The sequence below is a fragment of the Xenopus laevis genome, chromosome 2S (assembly GCF_017654675.1).
Source record: "Xenopus laevis strain J_2021 chromosome 2S, Xenopus_laevis_v10.1, whole genome shotgun sequence".
Lineage (NCBI taxonomy): Eukaryota > Metazoa > Chordata > Amphibia > Anura > Pipidae > Xenopus > Xenopus laevis.
This window is the reverse complement of record NC_054374.1, coordinates 134,693,565-134,717,556: the sequence shown is the minus strand read 5'-3', so window position 1 is coordinate 134,717,556 and position 23,992 is coordinate 134,693,565. Positions and strand designations below refer to the sequence as shown.

The 23,992-nt window shown below is 35.4% G+C and overlaps 1 protein-coding gene across 7 annotated transcripts in view; it reads left to right on the top strand.

Annotated features, from left to right (window-relative positions):
- The window catches only part of LOC108708999 (sodium channel protein type 8 subunit alpha), a 111,908-nt gene that overhangs the window by 44,735 nt on the left and 43,181 nt on the right, over window positions 1-23,992 (top strand). For 3 of the 7 annotated variants that reach the window (XM_041584448.1, XM_041584450.1, XM_041584451.1), the window contains 7 exons: window positions 3,511-3,602; window positions 10,162-10,383; window positions 10,764-10,827; window positions 13,881-14,022; window positions 15,790-15,996; window positions 21,191-21,481; window positions 23,168-23,539. In XM_041584448.1, the coding sequence (XP_041440382.1) occupies window positions 3,511-3,602; window positions 10,162-10,383; window positions 10,764-10,827; window positions 13,881-14,022; window positions 15,790-15,996; window positions 21,191-21,481; window positions 23,168-23,539 (1,390 nt within the window). Of the gene's footprint in view, window positions 1-3,306; window positions 3,399-3,510; window positions 3,603-10,161; window positions 10,384-10,763; window positions 10,828-13,880; window positions 14,023-15,789; window positions 15,997-21,190; window positions 21,482-23,167; window positions 23,540-23,992 lie in introns of those variants that run through there. The other 4 variants (XM_018248632.2, XM_041584452.1, XM_041584449.1 and 1 more) reach the window with 4 other exon arrangements.

The following is a 23,992-nucleotide window of genomic DNA, read 5'->3' as shown; positions in this document are numbered from 1 at the left end:
TCTTTGGGCTAAACATTATCATTATCTTTAAAACTGATCCCTTTATTAGAGCTCCCCATAGATCCTATTTGGTCCCTGTTCATGACCAAAGAGATGGGTGTGTCCTAACTGCCCTTGCCAGAAGCATTGTAGGAGAAGGATAGCCAATCACAGCACTTCAGTTGAACAGGCAACTACAGTACAGGCTTCAGTTCCCTATTAGGTCTGCATAGCTGCTTTTCCTACAGTGCATTCTGGTGAGTGCTGCTGGGATTGTTACACATCCAGAAAATGTAACCAGCAGGAAATGGAACAGATAGTAGGGAGTTGTAGGGTGGGGGGATTTTCAATATATCGGCCTGAAACACAACTTAAAAAGTATAATGCAAATAGTGTATTCTTGTGTTTTGGTTTTTTTTAATACAATGTCCCATTTAAGTGCTAGTGAGTTAACCGTAGCTCCTCCTATTTTAGGCCTAAATCCTCACCCCCTAGTGGCTAACAATTGCATTAATGAAATCATGGGTTCAGTATAATCCATCCAAGTTCATTGCATAGTCCAATTACAAGAATCCTCAATAACTATATTGTCCTATACAAGTCCATAAAATATCAATCCAAAAAGTTCTTAACTAATTGTCGTCATATAATTCAAATTTCATTACACAAAAAGAATCTTAACTAAAAAAAAAAAAATACATAACTTCCAGGCCATATGCAAGACTCTACTCAGTATATATCAAAATTGATAGTACTCAGGTTACTGCAAAACGGGAAAGGATAACCGCTAACTTTCTTCATCTATTCAGACACCCTCTCCATCTGTAAGGTAAAGAAATATCTTATTATAGATTATTTTCCAGTAGAGTTGCCTTTCTACCTATGGCTACCTGTTCTAGCACCTTTCTTCCTGGAAGTGTTCACCTACTGCATTGTCCCTTGGGCTAGCATTTTTTATGCAACTGCAATGCTTATTTTACCTTATACATATGTGACCCATGCTTTGTCTTAACTACGCCACATTAGGATATTTTAAAATGTTTATTGCAGTCTGTGATGTAGGAGAGCAGATGAAAAAGGGAAAATGTCAAAAAAGAGAATAACAATGCAAAATTTAATTGGAGTGTATACAATGGCTGGCAAAAGAAACACAGCTAAAGAGTAGGAAGGTTAGAATATGCAGAGCAGGAGGCACAAAGAATGTAAAACAAGTGAAGGGGAGCACAGAGATTTAAAATGCAGAAGGAAACTTTAAATAAAGGATATGTACAAATCAATGAGACAGATACTAACCTATAAAGGCTTTTTCAATTAGATAAACTCAGTGATTGTCACTTCTTCAACAACTGTGTCAAATGTATTGACTATTGAGTTGCTATTTTTCTGTGAATTGGGTCAAAAATCTCTATTTGTTTGTGATTACATTTAGTAGGTGTTATTAAGGTGGTAGGTGGTATTGAGAGAGATTACAAGAGATTAAAAAAAATGATAAAGAAAATTGCAATTTGCCCCTATCAACAAAAAAGTAAATATGCCATGTGTGATGAGCTGTTCCCCCAATCTCCACTATCTCTATACTCACATAAATCTTAAATGGTTATGTATAATGTGCATAAAGTGGATTTCTTTGTGAAGCTTGTCAATTATGAACATGTAGGTTTCCACTCTACCAAATCTTACATAGAGAAATATATGACATGCAACTTGGTAATATCTTTAACTAAGTTTTGTTTTAGTGAAAGATATGTGAGTAACCCTTGGCTACCTTTAATAAGTGAGCTTCACAGTATCTCAGTAGCCAAAAGAGATATACTATCCTTAGTCAACACCCTGTTCTTAACATTTTGAAATGTTAGTGTTGTAATTAAAATTAGGGTTACTTGTGACTACAAAATTACTTTTTTTTGTGTAGTTGTTCAATTAAAACTTAGGTAACCGTACATGATCTGGGGTAGCTTTTGTTAACTAAAATAGTGACAAATACTCATCAGAATATATTCTTTTTCTTGGCGCAGACCCTGTCTCAGCCGAAGAAGGAATAACTTTAGAGATTTTAGAAATGCTGAGGCAAAATCTAGAATTCATCTAGAGTTTGGGGTTTTAACCCTCATGTGTTAGGTAGAAGTCATTGGGGTATACTTATCAAAGAGTGAAGTTAGAGATCGCCACAGTCCGCTAAAGTGAAATTCCGCCACTCTCCATTCATTTCTATGGGAGTTTTAAAAGAGTATTTATCAATGGATGAAGGTGAAAGTTCACCCTTTAATAAATACGTCTTTAAAAGTGCCTTCAAAATGAATGGAGAGTGACGGAATTTCACTTAAAGGGATCCTGTCATCGCAAAACATGTTTTTTTTCAAAATGAATCAGTTAATAGTGCTACTCCAGCAGAATTCTGCACTGAAATCCATTTCTCAAAAGAGCAAACAGATTTTTTATATTTAATTTTGAAATCTGACATGGGGCTAGACATTTTGTCAATTTTCCAGCTGCCCCTGGTCATGTGACTTGTGCCTGCACTTTATTAGAGAAATGCTTTCTGGCAGGCTGCTGTTTTTTCTTCTCAATGTAACTGAATGTGTCTCAGTGAGACATGGGTTTTTACTATTGAGTGTTGTTCTTAGAATACCAGGGAGCTGTTATCTTGTGTTAGGGAGCTGCTATCTGGTTACCTTCCCATTCTTTTGTTTGGCTGCTGGGGGGAAAAGGGAGGGGGGTGATATCACTCCAACTTGCAGTACAGCAGTAAAGAGAGATTGAAGTTTATCAGAGCATAAGTCACATGACTTGGGGCAGCTGGGAAACTGACAATATGTCTAGCCCCATGTCAGATTTCAAAATTGAATATAAAAAAATCTGCTTGCTCTTTTGAGAAATGGATTTCAGTGCAGAATTCTGCTGGAGCAGCACTATTAACTGATTCATTTTGAAAAAATTTTTTTTTCCCATGACAGTATCCCTTTAAGCGGACTGCGGCGATCTCTAACTTCACTCTTTGATAAATATACCCCTTTATCTCCATTTCCAGTGAGCCTAATACAATATATTAAGGAAACTTCCAGGGGGCTTGTAAGAGATGCTAGTGGGTTTTCCTTTTGGAACCTAATGCACCGAGTAGGACCACAAACCCTAAAGATAACTTTTTGAAAACACAAGTGACCCACATAGTGTACTTCTCTCCTGTCCTTCTTTTCATGGAGTCTTGTTCACTACTCTGTCCCCTACCAACTTCCACAGTCCTTCAGTAACAAAAGTAGTTAATGTTGGGCTGCTTTTGCCTCTGAAACCATCCACGCCATTACAAGTAACTCTGATTTGATTCTGCAGGTATATAACAGAGTTTGTAAACCTAGGCAATGTTTCAGCTCTGCGCACTTTCAGAGTTCTGAGAGCTTTGAAAACTATTTCTGTAATTCCAGGTAAGGTGGTATGCAGTCGATGTTAGGTGTTGGGTAGGCCCTGTGACGTACTTCCTGTTGTAGCTGTTTTGTGTTTTGTCATTGTGTTTGTAAGTGACCTCCCTTATTACAGATATGTGACAGAGTTTGTGGACCTTGGGAATGTCTCAGCGCTGAGAACATTCAGAGTTCTCCGAGCTTTGAAAACTATCTCTGTCATTCCAGGTGAGAAACAGTTTAAACACTAAGGCTGAACACTCCCCTCAATCTTCTTTTTTTTATTTCTTTCAAAAATGGTAAAAACACATTTTTGACAGGCTTTGCGGTCTGCTTTACTATGGGATGAGGCTGAAAGGCTAGTGAGATACATTGGAATCCTGTGAAAGGCAAAAGTCAAAAGTGCTACTTAAATGCATACATTTAATGTTTAGCAACAGACTATTATATCAAAATCCAATTATGTTATTGGTTTTGTCGCCGCACCATAAACCATAAACGAAATTCTTCAAAGATCATAACGTTTGTGGATTCAAATTCATTTCCAAGATTTGATTTCAGCATTCATTTTTTAAGAGCACTTTATGACGTCTTCCGAAATATTATTAAAATAGTCTTCAAAATATTAAAAGGGTTGTATTCCCCTTTGATCAACCTGAGTTCGATGACAAAGGCTTGTGCTGAAAATAATTTCTGCCTGTTGTTTTAATTAAGGAATATCTATGTATTGTGTTGTTTTGTGCACTAAACAGGTCAAAAAATTACACTGAAAGTAATTATTGGTTCTTCAGAGAAATTGTGGGGGGAGGCAGAATGTAGTTATTTAAATTACCAACCCACACATAATCCCTCTGTATAATAAACTCCTCCTTACCTTTAAGCCTGCAATTGGGGGAAGGGAGGGGCTTATTTATACAGTGCTCATTATTGCTATGTAAACAAAGTCTCCTGATTACATGGGGTGGTACTAAGAGTAAAAAGTAAAACAACGATCTGTTGGTGCTGTATAACATAAAAAATATGGATTAAAGGAATTGGCAGAGCAAATTTTCAACACAAGGACTATTTATTTTGCAAATGGTAAAAAGGTGTATACAAGCTTTGTTAAAAAAAATGCCTTATAAATCTCTTTCCCTGCCAAGACTGCCAAGCCTAATTTATAGACACACGTCTTGCATGATACTCAGTGCATTTACAATATGACGACAAAATAAAACCTTCTGATGAAATAAATACTGTCTTCTACTTAAGACAGAGATCTCTGACCTGTGGGCCCTCTAACTGTGTGTTATGATTTAGCAACAGCAAGAGAGCCACCAGTTGCATATCCCTGTTCTAAGACTTAGAAGAGCTGCAAAATGCTGATGATGCCTTGAAAAACCTTGCATTGCTTACAAAAATTCTAGTTACTAGCACACTAGACGCTCAAAAACATTCCATTTGAGACCATGTTGAAAGAACTTAGATCGATCAAGGTCTTGCAACTATTTAGCCAAAGCTTTATTCAAATGTGTTAAATTAATATGGTTCAAGATAACATGAATCTTTTTATGATAGACGGCACCATTTGTTTTGAAATATTTTCTACAAATAATTAATTAAATTCATGATTAAGAGGTAGTAGTAGAAGTCTAGCAAGTTTTATTGCCAGTAGGACAGACTGTTTCCATCAAAGCTACATGTGGAACAATGAACATTCTGCTTTTGCATTTACCTGCTCAATGATAGAAAACAAATAATGATTAATATACTTTGTGACTACTACACTACATAAATTGCAGCATGAGATTTGGCAACCTCATTCTGGCAAGTCCTACATGTGTTTTCTTAAAGGAACAGTAACACCAAAAAATGAAAGTGTTATAAAGTAATTAAAATACAACGTTCTGTTTCCCTGCACTGGTATAACTGGTGTGTTTGCTTTAGAAACGCTACTATATATATATAAACAAGTCACTGTGTAGCTATGGGGGGAAGCCATTTGAGGCATAAGTTATATAGTAGGTAACATATACACTCTGTAGAATGCCATTGTATTCTGTTAAAGAGCTTATCTGTTATCTGCTAAGTAACCTGTGCTTTTTTTAACTTGAATGGCAGTCCCCTTGGCTACACAGCAGCCTATTTATATAAAATATAGTAGTGTTTCTAAGGCAAACACATTACTTTTAGCAATGCAGGGCATCAATACACTATGGGGGTCCGAATTTATCTCAATAATTTCTGCTACAAACTCCGATCAAATCCGCTCAGGGTTTTTACGCTTATTTATTATTACATTTTCCCGAAAATCAGATTTTAATGATTTTTTCAGAGTTTTCACCCAAAAACCGATCCGATTTTCACGAATTTCATGATTTTTTCGGGAATTTTCACCCAAAAACTTTGGGGTATTGCACGAAACCCAGCACTCATCAAAAAATCATTGGGACTTCTCCCATTGACTTATATGCAACCTCGACAGGTCTGAGATGCCGGATTTTCAGACTTTACATTGTTTAATAAATTCCGAAAAAATTGTGATTTTTCAAAAGTCAGATTTTATAAAAAAAAAAATCACACATTTTTTGTGATTTTTGCATTTGGAGTTTAGTAAATAACCCCTTATATTTTAAAATGCTTTAAATTTTCGGTGTTAATGTTCCTTTAACATATGGCACAAAACCTTTAAACCAGACTTTTGTGCACTTTGGGGGAAATGTAATAAAATTTACAAAGAGAATAAATTTGTGCACGAATAAGAATAAAAATTTGCGTGTGGCAGAGTAATATTCCTTTTAAGGCTTTTCTTCCATTGCAAATGTTAATTGTGCATTGCAAACTTTTAAGACCTGCTTGAAGGCAGTGTAAACTTTTGGAGCAAACCGAACAACTTTTTCATGAAGAAACTTTATTACATACACTGTGTGATATCCCACTAACTATAAAATTCACAATCGCTATCCTACTGTTAAGGTTGGGGAAAAAGGTTGGCAAAGGCAAAATTGTTCGCAATGAAAATGTTTATTCGTATTGCGGACAATTTTTCCATAAGCAATCTATATTACATTCTACCATTTGTGTCTGAGATACCATGAGAATGGGATCTGATGTGGGATGCCAAGACCACATGTTAGTTGTCTTCCCCAAGGCCAAGTTTTGAAAACCACAATACCGTCTGCTTTTACAATGTCAGGGAACCACAAAAATGAATATATTATATATAATTTATAAAGGTTGATTTCACTCCAGCAGTGTAAAGGCCATTTTGGGAGTGTGAATCTTCAGATAAGTGACTGAATTGTGGTTTATATCACTGATTATTTTGGATGCCTTATAAAATGATAACCTAATGTCACAGTCATGCGTAGGGATGATATTTAGGTGCACTGTTACACAAAGTTAACCGTTAATTTGATCTCAATTGTATAATATGCAACCAATTAAAATAAGTATAAAATATACAGTATGTCTATCTATCTATCTATCTATCTATCTATCTATCTATATATATATATATATATATATATATATATTTGCATTTTTTATCAAAGGGAGCTTATATTAATCTTTAAATGGGAGAGTATAGGGCACTGAACTGTATTAATTTATATTTATATTATTTATCATTCACTATAATAGAAAATGTCAATTGGCTTCATGGCAAATAGTAGCGTGTGCTGGAACAAAAGAGAAATGTGATTACTAAAAGCTAAAATTTGAATTCTAATATGTCAGCATTACAATTTTATTTCCAGATGTTCTATTGCATGGCAGAATCAGCACCTGAAAGCATTTCCCCTCCTCTTAACCAATCAATGAAGCATCTTCATGTCTCAGTCTGAAGCAATTTTTTTGGAATGCATAAATTTGAAAATTTGAAAAACTGCTCAGCCTTGGAGTTTAAATGATTTGCATGGAAATGTTCTGAACCCTGCCTGATTTCCATCCATAAATGAATTTGTTTATTTTGTGTTAATGGATTCTTTGCATGAAATTTGCTTTGATGACTCTTTTAAACAAAAATATTCTCTTATTGTCTGATAACAATATCACTATATTTTAGGGAGACCATTAACCTGACATTAACTCTTTAAAGAATATCTGCATCTTTGCCTTGAAATAATGTGTGTAATAAAGAAAAAAAATGGCAATCTCAGTATATTCAAAGCATTTATTGGGGAATGTAATAAGTTGCAAACTAAAAATATAAGATAAATACGAACAATGTTGTAAAGTTTTGTAAAGACTTTGAAGTGGCAGTTTGTATGCCACCAATATTATGATTTTTCAGTAATTCTGTTTATTACAAACACTGTGCAGTGGCACCCCCCCCCACACACACAAAAAAATTGCATCGTTTTTTTCTACTTTTGCGCATTTGCAAAACTATTTAGTAAAATTTTATAAAATCTTTGCACAAATTCTTTCCATTGCTATAATTTCATTGGAAGGTTTTATTACATCCCCCAACTAAAGTTTAGACCATTCAATTATTCTGCTTCTACATTTTCTTCCACTGTTTTTGTACAGGATTTGTCATACTGTGTCTTTGTATACAGTATTTTAGATTTAGATTATATGTAACAGCGTCTGTCCACAGAAGGTTATTTGGTGTACTTGATAAGTCGGGCTTTGAAAAACTAATGTAGGGGTTCAGTTGGAGCAAACTAGATAAACTTTTGTTGCTAGTTTTATATAACTACATTTCCTACTTGCTTATTTTCATTTTTTATTATTTTAATTAAGGCACATTCATACATATGCATTTATAAACGATTGACACTGGGGGCAAATTTCCTTTAGGATTCCCACCAGTTTGAATTTTAGATAATATACTAAATTAGTGTTTAGTACATTTGCCTATTTGTCTGAAAGTGTTTGACTGTTTTAAGCAGTCGAACAACATTCAGGGGCAAATTCATCAAGGGTCGAATATCGAGGGTTAATTAACCCTCGATATTCAAATGGGAATGAAAATCCTTCGACTATCGAAGTCGAAGGATTTTGCGCAAATACTGCGATCGTACGATCGAAGGAATAATCGTTCGATCGATTAAATCCTTCGAATCAAACGATTCGAAGGATTTCTATTCAACGATCGAAGGATTATCCTTCGACCAAAAAAAACTTAGCCAAGCCTATGGGGACCTTCCCCATAGGCTAACATTGGGTTCGGTAGCTTTTAGGTGGCGAACTAGGGGGTCGAAGTTTTTTCTTAAAGAGACAGTACTTCGACTATCGAATGGTCGAATAGTTGAACGATTTTTAGTTTGAATCATTCGATTCAAAGTCGTAGTCGAAGGTCGAAGTAGCACATTCGATGGTCGAAGTAGCCAAAAAAACACTTCGAAATTCTAAGTTTTTTTACTTCGAATCCTTCACTCGAAGTTAATGAATTGGCCCCTTAGCTCTATCACCCCTCTGAATTGGTAGTGCCCCATGCAAAAAATGACTGGGGCTAACCGTTTCCTCTTCGCTGGAATGAAACATCATTACCATTACCAGGTAAAAATTAATGAACATTACTTTGTTCATTTTCCAAAGTTTCTAGAAATTGTGGTATTAACCTTCCTGATTTAACTTGTATTCAGTCTAGCACAGCCTAGAACAGGCCAGTGTTTTTGCAACAACGGAACAAAAAGCATCAATGGGAGAAAAGTTTATATGTCTTAGGCTATAATAATTCGTATAATACATTTATATAATAAATCAGTTCAAATTAATTCTACTGATTTTTAATTTTTCATCTCTTTTAGTGTTTCTGTACACTTCTTATATAGCTAAAGGAAATTTGAGTGTGGCAATCCCATTACAAGAAGCGTGTGGGGGTGTAGACGAATAGCCACTGGGTGCAGTATAATGTAATAGAACCTTATCCAGTCTTAATTAGAATAAGCTGGAATTCTCCTAGAATAACATAATTCTCCTAGTTTGTTTGCTCGTGCTCCACACAGGGAGATATGATAAATCTGTGTTAACTAAAGCTGGCCATAGATGTTGAGATTTTTAAAAGATCCAATCGTCATTGTGAGACCACAATTATCTCGGAAAGATCGTACGAATTGTCCATCAACTAAAAAGACCAGTTTGCTAGGAATACAAAGGGTAGCTGCCTGCTTGGCCCTGCAAACATAGATAGATTGCACTGGGACCGACAAAGATTTTTTAACCTGGCCGATCAATTTCCTGACAGATGTCGGACGAAAAATTGTAAGATGTTTGATTGTTCGAATCCCACTAAACGCACGATAATTTCTAAGGATTGGTCGGACTTCACTAAAATCGGTAGTTCAGCAATAGAAATCTTTGCGTCTATGGGGACCTATAGTCTGCTATTACTGGTTCCAATTTGGGTGGCAGATGCTTTAAATACTTTACGATTATGAGACAAGACTTTCCACCTTTGTACCTTATCTGAAAATTAATTTATGAAGTTAGATCTGTAGAGGAGACATCTAGAATGCTAGGATTTCTTCCCATTGAGCCTCTGATTGGACAAGTACAGCAGAACTTAACTGCAGTGTGATGCAGTTTCACCAAAGACTCTTCTTAACATTACAAATTAAATAGTGCCTTTATACAGATTAGACAGTGCCTCTTATCCTGTACGGTGCTTTTCTTTTGATTTATGCAGTTAATTATAAATAAATAAAATAAGAGTTATTTGTTTACTCACATTTATGTAGAAGCAAAATAATTATAACTACATTACTTCTAGTTATCCCTTATGTAATTTTGGCAGTGCAAAGAGGATTTATTAAAGAGTTTTTCTGATAAATAATTTGCTACCTTTTTCCTACCACAGGCCTGAAGACCATTGTGGGTGCCCTAATTCAGTCTGTGAAGAAGCTGTCCGATGTAATGATTTTGACAGTGTTTTGCCTGAGTGTCTTTGCTTTAATCGGTCTACAGCTTTTCATGGGCCATCTAAGGCGCAAATGTGTTGCTTGGCCTGTGGACATGGACCAGATGTACTTGGCCAATGGCAGCAAAGGATTTGATTTTGATGAGTACATCATGAATGACAGTATGTTACACAGCCTCCCTTTAACCTAATTGTATCTGTGCTTACATGTTTTGATTAAGGCAAAAAAAAAAGTATTATAAAAATTAGACTAATGTACATATAATCAGCCATATGAGGATAAAGAAAATTTTTTAGAAGTTGAAAATATGTCATCTGCAGAAGATCCCAACCAACACTTTTTAGCATACATCAGTAACTATTTCTCTGTAATTCTATTTGACAAAGCCATGTCATTTTGTTTTTTGGAAATACACCACAGCACTCTTCTTAAATATGAAGAAGGCTTTGTCTTATTGTCTTAGTCTTTGTTTTGTTTTCTTAATGATGTTCATTCATGTATGTCCTTAAAATGCTGTTTTATTCTCTTAAAACCTTTTCAGCAAACTTTTTTAAAGTCCATGGAGCATTGGATCCCTTACTCTGTGGTAATGGCTCAGACGCTGGGTAAGATATCTTGTTTTCTTTCTTTCTTTATCTATTTTCAACACACCAGTGTGTATCTTTTGAACCACGTGTTTCCTTGTATTTAATGGGTCATGTACCAAAAACTGATTTTTGCATGATGAAAGAAAATATCAATGTTCCCATATACACTTCGGAATACATACATCCCATGGAATTTGAAGTTATTTGGTAATGTATTTGCAGTAAATCAGTATTTGTTCATCCCCTTTTCTTCTGGGTGTGGCTCTTGAAACAAATCAGAGCCAGGTCTCTTGTAAGTCCTTTGGCCAGCTTTAATCATATGGCTGATACTACATTCAACAGCAATTACCAGTGGCATTTCTGGGCTGCTGCCACAATTGCACTCTCTGGAATAGAAGAGCTGAATTTCCATTTTAAAAAGCAACAGTTCGCTTCTTAAAATTACCAGAGGTGTGTGGTAACTGGCCGCTCACTGCCTCTTGAGACAAGGGAAAGGAAAATTGATGTAAGCTACTTGCAGGAAAAATGTAATTGGGTATAGTCTTCCTGGTAGGAAATGGGTCTGGAAAGCTAGTCCTAATTGATGTCTGGCTATCTGCTGGAGAATATTAACTGGAATACCCTCTAAAACTGGTTTGTCAAATTAAATACGCAGATCTCTGTTTATGTATACTCTGTTGGAATTGCTCCCTTATTTGTACCATCTGCTTTTTTGTTGAATGTTTTTATTTTATTTTGTGGGTTTCATGGAAAATGAAAAGAAACAAAAATTGTAATTAACGTGCATTGGTAAGTTGCTTAGCATTGCATGGTCTTGCACTATGCAAAAATAGATTTTGGATTTGCAATGAAAGAAATGCTGAATGCTGATTGATGTCTGTGGGACTGCAGCAATCACATCATAGGGTAATAAGGGAGAAAGGGATATAGCAGGCCACAACAGGGTGAGACCGGTATTTAAACACATTTTAACTTAGCCTTGCAAAGCACCCACAACCCCCCTTTTTTGTATTTTGGAAAGTAGCCAGAAGCTACGGCTAAGCTTCATATGGTACCACCCCATTAAACAAATGGTGGTCCTATGCTTTTAAAAAATGGCCATTGGTTTTGGTAGTCTCTTTCTCTTAAAAGCTGCAAAAGCTAGTGGCAGGAGAGGATTTAGCCCTCAGATTCAAACCAAAGTTTTTATTCCAAGTAATGCTACTATGCAGAGAGGTACAAGCCTTTTTTTTATACTATGACTGGAGGTAAACAAGTTAGGGACCACCGTATGGGGTTTACCTTGACGTGGTATGGTGGCTTATCAAATTTATGATCATAACTTTGTAACTAAAAACCCCTGCTTTTGTAAACACATGCGCTTGCATATATGCTGAATTACTTATGAGACAGGGGACATGGGAATGTGCATTGATTAATTGGCCAAATCCGTAGCACTTCATTGTATTTAAAACATTTTAAATTAGCTTTGGAGTGCACCCACAACCCCCCTTTTTTGTATTTTGATACCGGATATGACCCATCTGTTGGTTTTATTTTCCTGTATTAAACATACAGAATGGCCTTAATTATTATATGACGCACACATAACTATGGAATATGTTTGTAGAGAAAAAACATTTATTTTATTTATTTATTGACCAGATTTTTCAACAGAGAAAAAAAATGCATATATATCATGAGGAATATTTCTCAAAGCATAAAAATATTCTGCCAGCTCACACTAGCTGTTGGATGTTGGTGTGTTTTTTGGAGAATTTTGTGGAGAATTGCCTTTTGGATATATGCCCCTAATTGTAAATACTCTTTTATATTGATATAGAAATGTTTATACAGTATATAATGAAAATTGCAGTTACTATATAAAATGTTTATTGGTTTATAAAATACTGACATAATTTGTATCTGGTCCGACAAGAGAGAACTTATTGGTCTTTTTGGACATACAAACTAAAATTCTTACAGTTTCCTTGTCAGATATGTTCTTCTTTCCCTAGGGATAAATAGACATATTGGGGCTTAAAGTACCTACCTTTTTTTTTTACCAGCAATATGTCTCACAACTGCCAAAACGTATTTAAAAACTGTAAAGGAAGACTATTTAACACATCTCCTTGGCTCATATAAGAACAAATGAAGAATTTTTTTGGAGGGGACATTTGGACAGTTAAATTGGAAAACTTGGACATGCAAAACCAGAAAACTATAGAAAAAAAAGATAATTGAGAATAGCTGAGAATGAAAAATAGTACTGGGAGAGGAGATGTAAATAGCTGAAGGGAATAAAACTTGATTTCTGAGTTTAAAACTCACAAGGTGTATGGAGGTTGAGAAAGCAAAAAAGCATCAAAACCGCCACAAGTCCCACTCACTAGATCTGAACAAGTGATTCTGCAGAACCGTCTGAACCCCCATTTCTAATGGAATAATGAGATTTCATGCACTCTCTCCACACACTTTGTTTTTTACTGTGGAGGTTATAACATGATGATTTCAGTCCTGTTATTAAAGGATAAGTAAACCTTTAAAATAAGTGAATGTAAAATTGAAGAGAGTGCTATTCTAAGCACTTTTGTAATTTGAATTCATAATTTATTTTCTTTTTATTCCAAGATATTAAGGGGTAGATGTACTGTTAATATGAATTAATTCTGTCACAACATCGCCACCTGCTGGTCAGTTTCCGACTAGTCTGACCACCAAGTAGTCAAGGAAGTTGTCATGAGAAAGACAGAGGCTGCTCTGATATTCTTCTTCATATTAACAGTACATGTATGCCTTAATATCTTGGAATAAAAAGAAAAAAAAAATGAATGTAAATTACAAAAGTTCTAAGAATAGCACTCTCTGTATCAATTTTATATTCACTTATTTTAAAGGTTTACATATCCTTTAATTATGCTTTCATATTTAATTGTTTAGTGCTTTTGTGAAAAGCTATGTATAATATAAATACCCCGCTACATGTGGCAGGGCCTACTAAAATACTGTGAAACATGTTTATACAAATAAAGCAATTGTAGTAGTAGTAGTGCAATGTTCTAATGGGGAGTGACATTTTTGTATTTCAGGCAATGTCCAGAGGGATATACATGTATGAAAGCAGGGAGGAATCCAAATTATGGCTATACTAGCTTTGATACTTTTAGCTGGGCCTTCTTGGCTTTATTTCGCCTTATGACTCAGGATTTTTGGGAAAACTTGTACCAGTTAGTAAGTTTGCATGCTTGCCTTTATATATGCATGCATGCATGCCTGTCTTTATTCCTTTGCGGTATGTCATACTGTCCACAGTACTTTGCCTATTAAAGTGAAAAATTGTTAACCCCTCTTGTACCAGTAGCACTGGAGTCCACTGCTGGCCAATCATGGGGAGGTAGTCCTGGTTTCTTAGGCACATTGTTTGAGTAAACAGGTGTGAAACTGGAATGGCATGCAGATACTGGAATTAGCCAACAACCCTTTTGGGCGCTTGATCTTTCTCCATGGTCTCATGCAGGAAGCACACTTGCCAAACCTGTGGCACAGCATGTATGTGGGCTAGAGAGTAGCTGAGAGTCAGATCAAGGGGTAAGGTCGCTAGCAACACAAACCATTGACAAGCTAAAGGAGTTCCAAGGTCAGAGCAGGTGACTGGTGGAAATCTACAGGCAGAGGTTAGACCCAAGGTGTCAATCAGACAAGGTTTAGAGAAATGTTGCAGCATAGCTATTGATGCTGCAGAATTCAGCCACTTTAAATGCTCTATTGTGACCAATGTTCCTGCATTGCATGCTGGGTCACCAAGGTCCACGTCAACAATGACAGGTGACTGACAGAGCAGAGAGCATGTCTGAGACTGACCTGGGAAAACATTCCAGTTATTAATTTTAGGAAAAATGAACTTGGCTAAGCTTATATTTTTGCTATTATTCTAAATTCCATTTTGGTTGGTAGTCTACCCTTCTAAAATTGATCTTGGCCCATTCTTGCTTTGTCAGTTCCTCCCTTTCTTCTGCGCAGTATAAATATCTGAAGGTGCTTCGGTGCTCCTCAGTTAGTTCTTCTTTTCCCATTTTTCTATTAAATTCTTTTCTTAAATTTTACTTAATTTGTAACGTTCGTCTTCTGTATATTTGTATATGATCTAGTTTTGTTATGAAGAATTATAAGAATGAGATTGAAATGAATGTCATTTTATTATAAATGAAATAATGTATACCGGTATAGGATTTTTAACATTTCTAAAAAGCTTCCTGGTGTGCACCAATCCTTGTGGTTTTGTGGAGTGAGCAGTATTAGATAGTACCTGAATACCTAGGCCACAAAGTAATTGGCGTACAGCTGCTAAATCTCTCTCTCTCTCTCTCTCTCTCTCTCTCTCTCTCTCTCTCTCTCTCTCTCTCTCTCTCTCTCTCTCTCTCTCTCTCTCTCTCTCTCTCTCTCTCTCTCTCTCTCTCTCTCTCTCTCTCTCTCTCTCTTTATATAAATATATGTATATAGGGTCTGTTATCCAGATTAGAGGCAAACCAATCCTACTAGGTTTAATTCATGTTTAAATTATTTTTAGTAGAATTAAGGTATGGTGATCCAAATTACAGACAGGAAGACCCTTAGCAAAAAAAACCCAGGCCCCAAGCATTCTGGATAACAGGTCCCATATACAATTATGTTTTAATGTATGTATATATATATATATATATATATATATATATATATATATAATAATGAAATATGTATGTTTAAAACTGATATTTATGACTAGCATTAACAAGTTTATGAAAACAAAATGCATATAGTACATTCAAAATAATTAAGCCAAAGAGTGTGGGACATTGCAATATTTTTTTTAAATCAGCTTAGTACTACTAGAAATATGTATTAAAGTAACGATCTCTAAAAATGTGATGATTTGTTAACCAGACTTCCTTGTACAAAATATTTTGCTCTAATGGTCATTTAGTCCAATGGTCACCAGTTTTTTATACTTTTTTATTTCAGACATTGCGTGCTTCTGGAAAAACTTATTTGATCTTCTTTATCTTGGTGATCTTTGTGGGGTCATTTTACCTGGTAAATTTAATTCTGGCTGTAGTGGCCATGGCTTATGAAGAACAAAACCAAGCCACCTTGGAGGAAGCAGAGCAGAAGGAAATTGAATTTAAGGCAATGCTGGAACAGATGAAAAGGATGCAAGAAGAAGCTCAGGTCTGATGTTGTTTTAGTAAAATGTGGCTTGCACCTGTATGCCACTTATTTATACAATTTACAAAAACGTATTAACCCTACACTGCCAGCTGATTTAGTACTTTTATTGCCAGACCATTTTTGAACATTTTGTACTCTTTCACTTTAAGGGCATTTCCCGGGAAGGCCTTTTTGTTTACCCAGGCAAACAATATATTGTTTTTGTCAGGACAACCTGATCTTTCAAAATATGCTAGCATTTTGTTGTAATTCCACTTGTGTAAAAAAATATAGGCTTCTAAGTGCCCAATAAAATAAAAAAATCATGTTTCACATAGTACAATCACATATATGAGAAACTTAGTTTATTTTATGTATGAGAACACAGCCTATTTAGTAAGGTCTATGTCTTCTGAACACACCAATACCAAATATATATAGTTTTATGGAGATTTCTCACTTGTATAGATCAAAATCTCCAAGCAGTACACTACCAAATTTCCAAAGCACTGCTCCACAAAACTGCATACTTCTGATTTCAAGGCCAAACATTCCACTAACAGTAGGTTTACCCTAGAAAACGATGCCTTATTAGAAAGGGCAGATTCTGGTAAATCAAAAATGGGTAAATAAATCTTTGTGCTCCAAACTACCAAGTTGCAATTCTTTCTTAAAGTTATATTTTTTATAGAAATTGGTGAATTTTTTGAAAATTACCTCAAAGCTTCAAATCTACAGCATCATATCTCCCACACATCATTAGGTACCAATGTAGAATACCCTAAATATGAATGCAAGGAGTCCACTGAACAGTTTGATGCCCAATATGTATAGTTTTACCTAATTTGAGCTATCAGTTCTGTAATTCCAGATACTGCAAAATCAACACATTTACATCATTGTTGGGGGGCAAAGGTAAAAAAAAGTAAGTTTACCCAAGAAAACCATATATTTTTGGAAAGCACATATTCCCCTGAATCCAAATTGGGTATGCATGTCTTTTTACTCTAAAGCACCAAGCCGCAAACCTTTCCTAAATTTGGCAAATTTGGTGACATTTCCAAAAATCACCTCAAAACCTTCAGCCTGCAGCATTTTATCTCCCACATTCTATTATGTATCAAGATAAATCACTCTAAATATGAAATCCTGGGCTTCGCTGAACAGTTTTAAACATGTGGCATATAGGGCCCCAAAAATGAAGACCCCGTATGGTCTGTCATTTCAAATCGACACATTTACATCATTTGGGGGGGGGCAAGGTAGAAAAAAGTATGTCCACCCCAGTAAACCATATATTTTTGGAAAATACACATTCCCCCCCAATCCAAATTGGGTATGCATGTTTTTTTATACTCCAAAGCACCAAGCCACAAACCTTTCCTAAATTTGGTGGTTTCCAAAAATCAACTCAATACTTCCAGCGTGCAGCATCTTATCTCCATATACTATTAGGTATCAAGATAAATCACCCTAAATATGAAAGCCTGGGGTCCACTAAACAGTTTGGTACCCAATGTACATAGGTTTATCGAAGTACATGGCATGTAAAGACCCCAGAATCTACCTTGTGCATTCTTATTTGATGGCTTACATTTACACTAATTTAAAAACACTGCCAGTTTTATGTGGGATAAAAGGTACAAAAAAAGATGGTGACCCCTGAAAACCAAATATCTTTGGAAGGTACAGATTCTGACGAATCCAAAATGGTTACTTATGTCTTTCTTCTCCAAGCTACTCAGCTGCAAAGCTACACTAAAGTCAGTGGTTTTTGATGATAATTATGAAAATCGCCTAAAAATACTGCAATTGGCCACATTTATCTCACCCAATTTCTTGCATACAATTAGAAAACACCCTAAATATCAATGCCATTTCTTGCATACAATTAGAAAACACCCTAAATATCAATGCCAAGGGTCTACGGAACAGTTTGATGTCCAATATGTATATATAAACCAAAGCAGCTGGCGTGTGCGTCCCCAAATAAAAATAGTGCATATTCATTTTCTCCGCTGCCAAATCACCTTCTGTGAACAAAGACCCTGACTGCCTATTATGTGCCACAAGACCCTCCTAACAGTACAAAGACCCCCCAGAACCATATATTTTTAAAGAATCTGAAATAAGTAATTATGTTTTTCACTTCAAACGACTGCAAAGCTGTACTAAAGGCAGCGATTTTTTACGACATTTCTGAAAATCGTCTAAAAATATTGCAAAATATTGCATTTATCTCACCCTATTTCTTACATACAATTGGAAAACACCTTAAATATTGACATAAAAGGGTCTGCGGAACAGTTTTATGGCCAATATGTATATATAAACCAAAGCTGCTGACGTGCGGACCCCAAATAAAAATAGTGCATATGAATTTTCTCCGCTGCCGATTCGCCTTCTGTAAACAAAGCCCCCAATTGTGTATTATGTGCCATAAGACCCTCTAACAGTATAAAGACCCCCCAAAACCATATATTTTTGTAAAGTACACATTCTGACAAATCCAAAATAGGTATCTAAATAAGTTTCTACTCAAAACTACCATACGCAGAGCTATGCTATAGGCAGTGGTTTTTATGACATTTATGAAAATAGCCTAAAAATATTGCAATTGGCCACATTTATCTCACCCAATTTCTTACATACAATTGTAAAACACCCTAAATATTGAGGCCAAGTGTCTACTGAACAGTTTGATGCCCAACATGCATAAATATATCAAAGCAGGTAGCATATACTGACCCCAAATTAAAATAGTAAATAGGAATTTTCTCGGCTGCCGATTCGCCTTCTGTGAACAAAGCCCCAGACTGCGTATTATGACACATATCATATCACATATCAGCACATAGACCCCCAAAACCATATATTTTTGCAAAGAACACATGCTGATGAATCTAACAAAGATAAAGACGTCTTTCTACACAAAACTACCAAACTGCAAAGCTTTTCTAAACAATTTTTTACTACATTTCTGAAAATTGCCTAAAAATGCTGCAGTTTGCCTCATTTATCTCACACAATGTTTTACGTACAAAGAAAAATGAACATAAATATGGACGTCAGAGGTCTACTGAATAGTTTGTTTTTTAACAGTAAAAAGACCACCAGAGAAACATATATTTCTGAAAAGTACATATTCTGACAGATCAAACAAGGTAAAATATATCTATACCAAAGCACCAAACAGCAAAACTTATCTAAAGACACATTAGGAACAATAATGCAGGGATAAAATTGCAATATAACCACAGAAATTGTGTAAATCAATGAAATAACAAAATAACTGATCAGACCACGTAATTAGTGGCCAAAATAGATTAATCAATAGTCACACAGTTTTTAGGGGTAAAAAAACCCCTCTTTGTCAGTTTTTTGTGTATACATGTGTGTACACTTCTAAAAGTTGTGTGACAGTGTGTAAGTGTGTATATAGGGGGGTTATTTACTAAACTCTGAATGCAAAAATAACGAAAAATTTGTGAATTTTTTTTTATATAAAATTGGGCTTTTAAAAAATCATGAATTTATCTGAATTGATTAAACCCCAGGGATGGAAAAGTCTGAATCAGAAATTCCGGCATCTCAAACTTGTTTAGGTTGCATATAAGTCAATGGGAGAAGTTTCAATGATTTTTTGATGTGTGCAGGGTTTCATGCTCAAAAAACATCCACAAAAACCCCGATCGGATTTGATCGGAGTTTGTAGCAGAAAATATTGAGATAAATTCGGACTTTGATAAAAAAAAACCCTAAGGGGCCGATTCATGACGCTCGAGTGAAGGATTCGAATTAAAAAAACTTCGAATTTCGAAGTGTTTTTTGGGCTACTTCGACCATCGAATGGGCTACTTCGACTTTTGACTACGACTACGACTACAAATCGAACGATTCGAACTAAAAATCGTTCGACTATTCGACCATTCGATAGTCGAAGTACTGCCTCTTTAAAAAAAACTTCGACCCCCTACTTCGGCAGCTAAAAGCTACCGAAGTCAATGTTAGCCTATGGGGAAGGTCCCCATAGGCTTGCCTAACTTTTTTTGATCGAAGGATATTCCTTCGATCGTTGGATTAAAATCCTTCGAATCGTTCGATTCGAAGGATTTAATCGTTCGATCGAAGGAATATTCCTTCGATCGTTCGATCGTAGGATTTGCGCTAAATCCTTCGACTTCGATATTCGAAGTCGAAGGATTTTAGTTCCTAGTCGAATATCGAGGGTTAATTAACCCTCGATATTCGACCCTTAATACATCTGCCCCTAAGTGTATATACGTTTATTTAAGTGTGCAAAATAAAAAAATGGGAAAAAAACAGAATCTTTACTAAAATGTGTGTGTAAGAGTGTATACATGTATGTAAGTGTGTGTAAGTGTAAATTAAGGCCACTTACCATTCCTGGAGCAGGAGGGACAATCTGATAGCTGGAAGGGTCCTGCACAGCAGGAGTAATACATTTAAAATAAAATTAGTAATTTTCTTTATATTGGTGTCAACTGCTTCATACTGCTAATATCAAATTCCACTCTAGCTTTTACAGTTGCTATGTAGTTGGACCTAGGATTAATTCAATATGCAAGTGAATTTCCAGTAGGATCCTGCTCTCTTCTTTACATTCTTTCTGTCTTCTTGGAAGGGCCTGCTTACCTTTAACTTAACTCCGCTTTCCAAATTCCTGTTTATCAAATACTTTTATCCTGAGTTAAGGGTTTATTTCAAGGCGCTGCCAGCATATTCATTTTGTCTTGCCTTCACATAAACTGTTACAGGGAGCTACTGGGTTAAAGCAGACTATTAGCAGTACAAAACTACTATTTTTGAACCAATGAAAAATAGCAAGTTAACATCAAATTCAAAAATAGAAAAGGGTTCTGAACAAGCTTACTTTCATTTATTTTCTTGACTGCAGATTCCCTTTAATTTGGACCATAGAGATCTATGTTGTGAAAAGTTTATTCAGAGTTTAAACTTAATTCTTTGTGTGCAACATACCTAAAATGGGTAAAAGGTATTTATATATTGGTTAACTGGATACAGTAATGACTGCATGTCCGAAAAGCGCACACTGTGGCCTAAAATGTTCACAGTTTTTACTGTATGCTAAGCAGTGTATTTAGTCACTTGATATTTTTAATATGGAAGCTTTCGAGAAAATGGATTTGTTTTAGAGTGCAGAACTTCTCTATGTGCTTTGTGTTTGTATTAGGCTCAAGCAAATGCTACATCTGCTGGCACAGTGACTGAGGATGCTGTGGAAGATGAAGATGGTGAGGCTCGGATGTCTCACACTTCTTCTGAGTTCTCCAAACCAAGCTCAAAGAGTGCTAAGGAAAGGAGAAATCGCAGAAAGAAGCGGAAACAAAAAGAAATATCTGAGGGTGAAGAGAAAGGAGATAGTGAAAAGGTGTACAAGTCTGAGTCTGAAGATGGGGTAAAAAGAAGGGGCTTCTGGTACCCTGACAATAGACTGGGAAGAAGGTTTTCGATCATGAACCAGGTATTAAAAATGAGACCGTTTTTAAGTTAAGATATAAAAATAACATTACTGGTATGGGACCCATTATCCAGAAACCCGTTATCTAGAAATTTTTAAATTACGGAAAGGCCTCTTTCCATAGACTCCATTTTATCCAAATACTTCAATCTTTAAAAAAATGATTTCCCTTTTCTCTGTAATAAGAAAACTGTACTTGTACATTATCTTGACTAATATATAATTAAACCATATTGGAAGCAGAGCCAGCCTATTGGGTTTATTTCATGTTTATCTATGTTAATTTTCTAGTAAACTTTTCTAGGGATACTGCCAGGAAAACATGTTTTTTTCAAAACGCATCAGTTAATAGCGCTGCTCAGCAGAATTTTGCATTGAAATCAACATTTTAAAAGAATAAACAGATTTAATTTTTATCCCATAGACTCAATTTTATCCAAATAATACAAATTTTTGAAAAGTGATTTCCTTTTTCTCTGTAATAATAATAATAATAATAATAGTACCTTGTACTTGAGCCAAACTAAGATATAATTAATGCTTATTGGAAACAACACCGGTCTATTTGGGTAATTTAATGTTTACATGATATTATAGTAGACTTAACGTATGAAGATCCAAATTATGGAAAGATCAGTTATCCGGAAAACCCCAGGTTCCGAGCATTCTGGATAACATGTCTAATACCTGTATATGTCTTTATTTTTTTTTTAAGATGTTTACTATTCCATTAATAGACTTTTAAATAACCAGTGTTATGTTAGGATTTTAATTTTATTATGCATTGCTTAACAAAGGAATTATGTTTTTTTTATGCAAATATAAATTAGTCCAGGCTTCAGAAAACCCTTAAAGATAAAATCTATTTTTGTATACTGTTTAGATTTATGTACACGTCTAAAGCAAATATAACAGGAAATTATGGATTACTGTAAAGATATTACTATTGCAAGGTCCCTTTAATCTATAAAGGTGTTTTGGATTATGTTGATTCTGAATTCATCTCAAGGTACATGGATGTTTTTTGGTCCCATAATCCTCTAAATGTTCTCTATAAAATGGCTTGTCAATATATTTGTGTGATAATCCTGTAACGATAGGATTGATTGGTGGGAAGTGCAATTTTCTAAGGGGCCCACTTACTAAGAATCAAATTGCTGTGTTCTTAAAAGCTCTAAACATTTGAGATTTATTAAACCCTTGAAAACCTCTTATGCAAAACTTTGCCAAGTAAATGTTGTTGAGATTCTAAAGATGTCGGCTGTAACTGCGCTGATATTATTGGGCCGATTTTAATCAATTTGGACTTTAGAGGTTTTCACAGTTTTGCTAGGAATTGTCTGAAATACTTGATTTTTAGAGGTTTTCAATGTATTCTTATTTATTTGTGCATTGTTCAGCACTTTTTTTGTTCATAATTTTTTAATAGATTCCACGACTTTCATGGTTTTTGAGAACCTGAATTTTGTCATGGTTTCAAAAACCTCTTAAACCACTATAATGAGATACATGTTGATAAATACGCCTTTAAGGTTTTTTTTACTGAACTTTTTTATAGTTAGTAAAATGTATAGGGACCTATGGCTTTGTGCTATTGCAGGGACCACAATGGCTCCTTAATTCATTTCTCAGCTCCTCTTTTAAATATGTTTTCCATTTATAAATGACTATACATATTGTTTGTTGCAGTCTCTTCTGAGCATACCAGGGTCTCCATACCTATCAAGACACAACAGCAAGAGCAGTATATTCAGTTTTAGAGGACGTTTCAGGGATCCAGTCTCTGAAAATGAATTTGCCGATGATGAACATAGCACAGTAGAGGAGAGCGAAGGCAGACGTGATTCCCTTTTCATCCCAGTCCGGGGGCATGACAGAAGGAGTAGCTACAATAGCGGCTACAGTGAGGGCAGTCGATCATCTCGCATCCTCCAGAACCTGCAGAGAAATCCGAAAAGGAATAGCACGGTGGATTGTAACGGCGTGGTCTCTCTGACTGGTGGTCCTGGTGGACGTCTTCTGCCTGAGGTGAAAATAGATAAGGCAGCTACTGATGACAGCGTAAGGAAGTCAATAAGTAGTTTAGTATAGGCATCGTGGTCTACCCTTCTGCTTTCCTGTATGCCACCCTCAAAGTCTGAAATGGATCCCTCCCTGATGGAATGAGTATTGGTTTATCCTAACCTCCGATGCTAACCTTTCTGGAAACTTGTAAAGAGATTGATTGTTCTTTTTGTTTTCTCAAATTTTAATTAACCTGGAGACAAAAGCAGTCTGAAATGTTACATTTGGTACACAATATGTTTTCATTTGCAATAAGTGTGTGTACGTGAACAAGATTCAAATACAGTTGCTCATTGAGTAAACTAAATTTTTACATTTATTGAGTATTTTATATAGTAAGTCGTTTTGGAATAATGAAATCGGGATGCCAAGCTACTAAATATTTTTCCATTAACAGTAAATTCCAGTTTGCTTTTGGCTCATGGACAAAAGTTTTTAACTTTCTCTTTT